The sequence below is a fragment of the Gossypium hirsutum genome, chromosome A06 (genome assembly GCF_007990345.1).
Source record: "Gossypium hirsutum isolate 1008001.06 chromosome A06, Gossypium_hirsutum_v2.1, whole genome shotgun sequence".
Classification (NCBI taxonomy): domain Eukaryota; kingdom Viridiplantae; phylum Streptophyta; class Magnoliopsida; order Malvales; family Malvaceae; genus Gossypium; species Gossypium hirsutum.
In genome coordinates this window covers 99257727-99262839 of record NC_053429.1, presented here as the reverse complement: position 1 = coordinate 99262839, position 5113 = coordinate 99257727, and the positions used below count along the sequence as shown (strand labels likewise).

Below are 5113 nucleotides of genomic sequence, written 5' to 3'. Positions count from 1 at the left end.
TGAAAAGCATCCAAAAGAAAAAGTGAATCTTTTTCCAACTAAAAGAAAAGTAAAGGCTTCCTTGTCTAAATTACATAATTCCAAAAGGTGACATAAATGAGGCAGCTTTGACATTAATTAAATTAACAAAAGATTCCTTTACCAAAAGAAAAATAAAAATTATCCAACATCTTATGAAAGAAAATTTGCAACAAAGTTATCATCAAAATCCATTGAAACCTAAAAGGAAAAAGATGAAAAGAAAAAGGAATTGCAATTATTCCATACTTAATTATTTATTTAACAACTCATAAGAAAAACCAATTTTTTTCATATAAATCTATTCTTTTGTCTTTTTTGTAAAGTTGCTATTTTTATTTTAATGTCACCGGTGGAGTCTGATTGGACAAGAAACCAAATAATTTAATGAAGCAACAAAAAGTAACTTTCATTTTTCATGCTTTTAATATAACTAAAATATAGTGTGTTCTAATTTTAAAAAATCGTAATGCTGATATACATGAAGGATTGCTGAATTTCTTAATAATTATATATATATGAAGGTTTTTTTTTCTTTTTGTAAAGAATTTTAATTACCATTATTATTATTTTGGAATCGAATTTTAGCACAATTGCTGCCAACTCATAGTGAAAAAAATAAAGTTAAAAGAAAATTCTTTAAGAGAACCAAGTTCTTAACTTGACCCATCATTTCATGCATCAATTTAATGCAATTAGTGATGGAATTCATTTCCACCCCCCCCCCTCTTTCTTTAGCAAAGTAGTTTTTTACTTTGGGTAAATATATATATAATCTAAGAAAAGAGATCTAGAATATAAAATAAGATGGATGAAGGTTTTAGCTTATATAAATACATATATATTCCTTTTAAACAGTAATACGAATATTTTAGAAAATTAAAACCTACTATTATATTTCTCATTCTATGAGTTAAATGTCCGGATTAAGACTTGATTTGGTAGGAGTTAAATTATTATTAAATAAAATAATAATAATCCACTTGATGAATCTAAATTAAATGCTAAAAATACCATGAATATTCCTATATTAGAAGTGAGATTATATTTTGCCCTCACTTAAAAATGTATAAGTTAATCGCTACACATTAGATCAAAGAGCAAACTGATCATTCTATAAAAAAATTCTATTCAATTTTACGGTTAAAAACTAGTCATTGTACTTCAGCATAAGATACAAATAGCACGTCACATGTCACTTTTTTCTTATTCCATCAATCATACTAATTTTTAACAATACAAATGAATGAAATTAATTTAATTTTTAATTTAATGTACATAAATTAATTTATTTACATTTTAATAAAACTTGTAAGTGATTAAATAATAATTTTACCAAAAAATCAGGTTACAATACGACCCGTAAACAAGTCCAAGCATTAAAGAAGCAAAATTTTATCTCTTTATTAATTTGTATTTATTCTCCTAACTTCTCAATCAATATGACACTTCGTAAGCAAACCTACCTGATTGGGACCCACTTTTGGGAAAAGATTTTTGGTTTTAAATGTTAGTAATAGTGATGATGTGGAGAAAAAGCTCACCATCTACTATTCCACGCCACCTAACTGGTTCTGGGCGTTGGCGGCCACTCCATCCCTTCACATGCCAATGCCATTCCCCTTCAATTCCATTCACTTTTTCTTTACCTTTTCTCTCCCTCTCTCTCACGCATATATATAAGACTAGTCTCAAACACCCTTTAACCCCAAACCAAAGAAACCCTCTTACCTGATCTTTTGTCCGTTGTCTCGCTCTCTTTCTGTCTGATCATATCTGTTTGTTGATCTAAATGGTAACAATGGATACCCAAGAATCCGGGCAAGGGATCAAGCTATTTGGAACAACAATTTCGTTGCATGGAAGACAAGTAAACGGAGAGCTTAACAAAGCCGATCATCCGACAGTTGATAAGAGGCCAGACAAGATCATACCTTGCCCTAGATGCAGGAGCATGGAGACCAAATTTTGTTACTTCAATAACTACAACGTTAACCAGCCTAGACATTTCTGTAAAGGTTGCCAAAGGTACTGGACAGCAGGTGGAGCCCTACGGAACGTCCCCGTTGGGGCTGGCCGCCGGAAAGCCAAACCACCGGGTCCTGGTCTTGGTCTTGGCGGGTTCCAAGAAGGGTGTTTATATGATGGGTCTAGTGCGGTGCAACAGTTTGAGGTGGAAGGGATGGTGTTGGACGAGTGGCATGTAGCCGCCACCAATGGTGGAGGTTTCCAGCAAGTTTTTCCAATGAAGCGGAGGCGAATAAGCTGCTCAGCTGCTCAACTTCAACCTTACTGATTTTCACTCCTAGTAATTCTTGTCTGTTCTCTCTCCCTTTTTCTCTTTTTTTTTGGCAGAAGTTTCAACAAATATTTTAAAAAAAATTGTATGAATTACAGATCAATGTAAATACAGGATGGCTTTTGATTAATTAGTCTTCTGACGTTACTATTAATTATATGGTGGGTATATTTATTTATTAAATGTGTGGAAAATCAATTTTGTATTGTTTTTTTCTTAATATTTAATTTAATTATAACTTGCAATCTGAAATATCTATAAGATGTAGATAAGGGATTAGTATTTTCAAATTGCGTGTTGAAATTATAATTAGGAGAAATGTGCAATAATTCAATGATCATAGGCAGGTTTGTTTATTTTGTATTAACGTTTAAATTGTATTTTAATTTTTTATTTAAATATAGAAAAATTTATTTATGAATGTTATATTAAATAATTATATATCTTTTTATTAATATTTTCATTTATTCTTATTGTTTAAAATTGGTCCGTGTTCGTATGAGGTATCTGTGACATGTCACATGTAGTTGCTTAGTTATTTCATCAATTATGTTGGGTTTAATAGTAATAAAGAAAATGTTAACAGTAAAGATCGATTTACTCTTTAATCTAATGTATATGAATTAATTTATTATTTTTTGAGTAAAAAACTAAAAAACAATCTACCTCCTAATATAAAAGTATGTACAGATTTAATATGATAGGGTATGTTAGTAGTACAAAATCAACCTAGGGATGAGATCTCCCATATCCAATTTCATTAATCAAAATATGAGACCACTGGAAAAATTGATAAACGGAATCATCATATCATGCGCGTGATGTAAATTGGCGGGATAAGATTGGTCAGAGAATGGGAAATATTCTTCAGACAAAGGGTTGATGCCTGATTCATGTAGAGTGAAAGCCTGGAACTGTTCTAATCTTATGGGTTATATATAATTGATGTACAAAATTGAGTAGAAATTATAGGATAAGAAATAAGAAGAAATGCCATCCTTTTTCTTTTTGTTGGTAATTGATGAAGTTTGGGTAATTAAAAGGGTTGGAATTGATTCACAAATAAAGACATTCGGATAAATGGGTTCATCTCTTTAAAAATGGAAAGAGATTGTTCATGTGTTGAAGTATCAATGCTATTATTCGGTGTCGGAAATCAACCACTTAAAATTGTATCCCAGAAAAGAAGAAAGAAATTCCATGAAAAGCCGAAAACATAATTAGCGGTCCACAAAAGACGCCACCAGGCCAAAAGTTATCACTATCTCAGCTAACTTTATGCATAAATTGGTAACTAATAAAAAGGAATGAAGCCTAGCGTTAGCTACTGTTGCTTTCAAATATAAATTCCATGGGGATCTGTTTTGTCAAACAAATTTCATTCGGGAAACGACAGAATTGTTGCCAAGTGCATGGATGAAATCGCTGCCCTCTTTTTAATGGTTATCCTGTCTCTATCTGCTTTCTACATACACTGAACTAAAAGGCCATCCAGATGTCAAGGCTGGGGGCTAACTCTATAGTGGCCGAGATTTCAGTTGAGAAGCGATTCTTTGGTGAAAACCCCTCCACTGTTGTTTTACCAAAAACTAAATATCTTAATCTAAACTGGATCTTTTTAGTGACTCTGCTTTGTTCATGTAGCCTTTTAATCTAATCACTCCAAGTATTTTACAGAATGACCTTTTTGTGTGACGGTAGTTGGCCTCAGTGGAATACCTTGGAATTAAAATTTGATTTCTTACTAAATTTATAATAGTATGAGTAAAAATATTAAATCAAGTTAAACTTATTTTAAAAATATTAGATTTGGACTAAATTTATTTTTAAAATATTAAATTTGGACTCAAGTATTTAAAACTTAACACAATTTAATCCGTTTTTTAAGTTTGTATCATATTATTTGATTTATAATTCATAAAAATTAAATTTACAGTAACATATAATACTATTATGCAAGTAAATTAAAAAGAGTTTAGTTACTTTTATATTTTTTAATAAATGAAATATGTATAATTTTAAAATATATGTATATATATATATAGACATATCTAAAATGAACTTGTATAAACCACTGAATTAAAATTAAGCAAGCATAGAATAAATCAATATCATACTTAAACTTGACTCGAACACAACCCATGAACACATCTATTTAAAATTCCTTCAAAATATAATCCTTGATATGAGATAAATCATAAATTCATCCCATTAAAAATAAAATTTGAAAATAAGTTAATAATACTAAAAATTTAAATCCCTTTGAATTTGTTTGCAAGTTGGCTGAGGGGCAAGAATACTGCATATATTCAGCAAAACAAACAATTTGTTCTAGAACCTTTCATAGACTGTTTATAATTTTGTTGTTACTATTGGTTATACACTGCATTTTATGTTTTAAGCTTTAGTTATATGGTGCGTTTAGAATAAGTTTTATATACGTTGTATTTTATTATCGAGGGTAGGGGAGTTTAGTCAAGTGAAATAGGACGTTTTATAGCACAGCTGTTGAGGTAACAATTAACTAAATTTCAATTCAACTGCAATGGCTTTCTCAACCTTAAAACGTTGTATGCAGTAAGGAATCAGTTAGTGTAACACCCATACCCGACCTAATCACCGGATCTGAGTATGGTGTGATACAAGTTTTGGTATCAAAGCTAAGGTTGAATTGATTCTCGAAAAACTAAAAGCTAAGTCACATCTTGCCATGCATGATACATTTTTCGTTTAGTCATTGTAATTTGAGATAATATAAGTTTTGTTGTGGCTATTAAAGAATATGTTTAAAAATTC

At 30.4% G+C, this 5113-nt stretch overlaps 1 protein-coding gene across 1 annotated transcript; it reads left to right on the top strand.

Moving 5' to 3' along the window:
• Positions 1-1546: 1546 nt before the first annotated feature.
• Positions 1547-2447, top strand: LOC107962319 (dof zinc finger protein DOF1.5). Its single transcript, XM_016898659.2, has one exon. The coding sequence runs from the start codon at positions 1811-1813 to the stop codon at positions 2312-2314; it is 504 nt and encodes a 167-aa protein (XP_016754148.1). The 5' UTR covers positions 1547-1810; the 3' UTR covers positions 2315-2447.
• The last annotated feature ends 2666 nt before the right edge of the window (positions 2448-5113 follow it).

What these genes read in the sequence shown, in the direction of transcription:
- LOC107962319 (XM_016898659.2), top strand. Translation starts at nt 1,811, where the DNA reads ATGGTAACAATGGATACCCAAGAATCCGGGCAAGGGATCAAGCTATTT.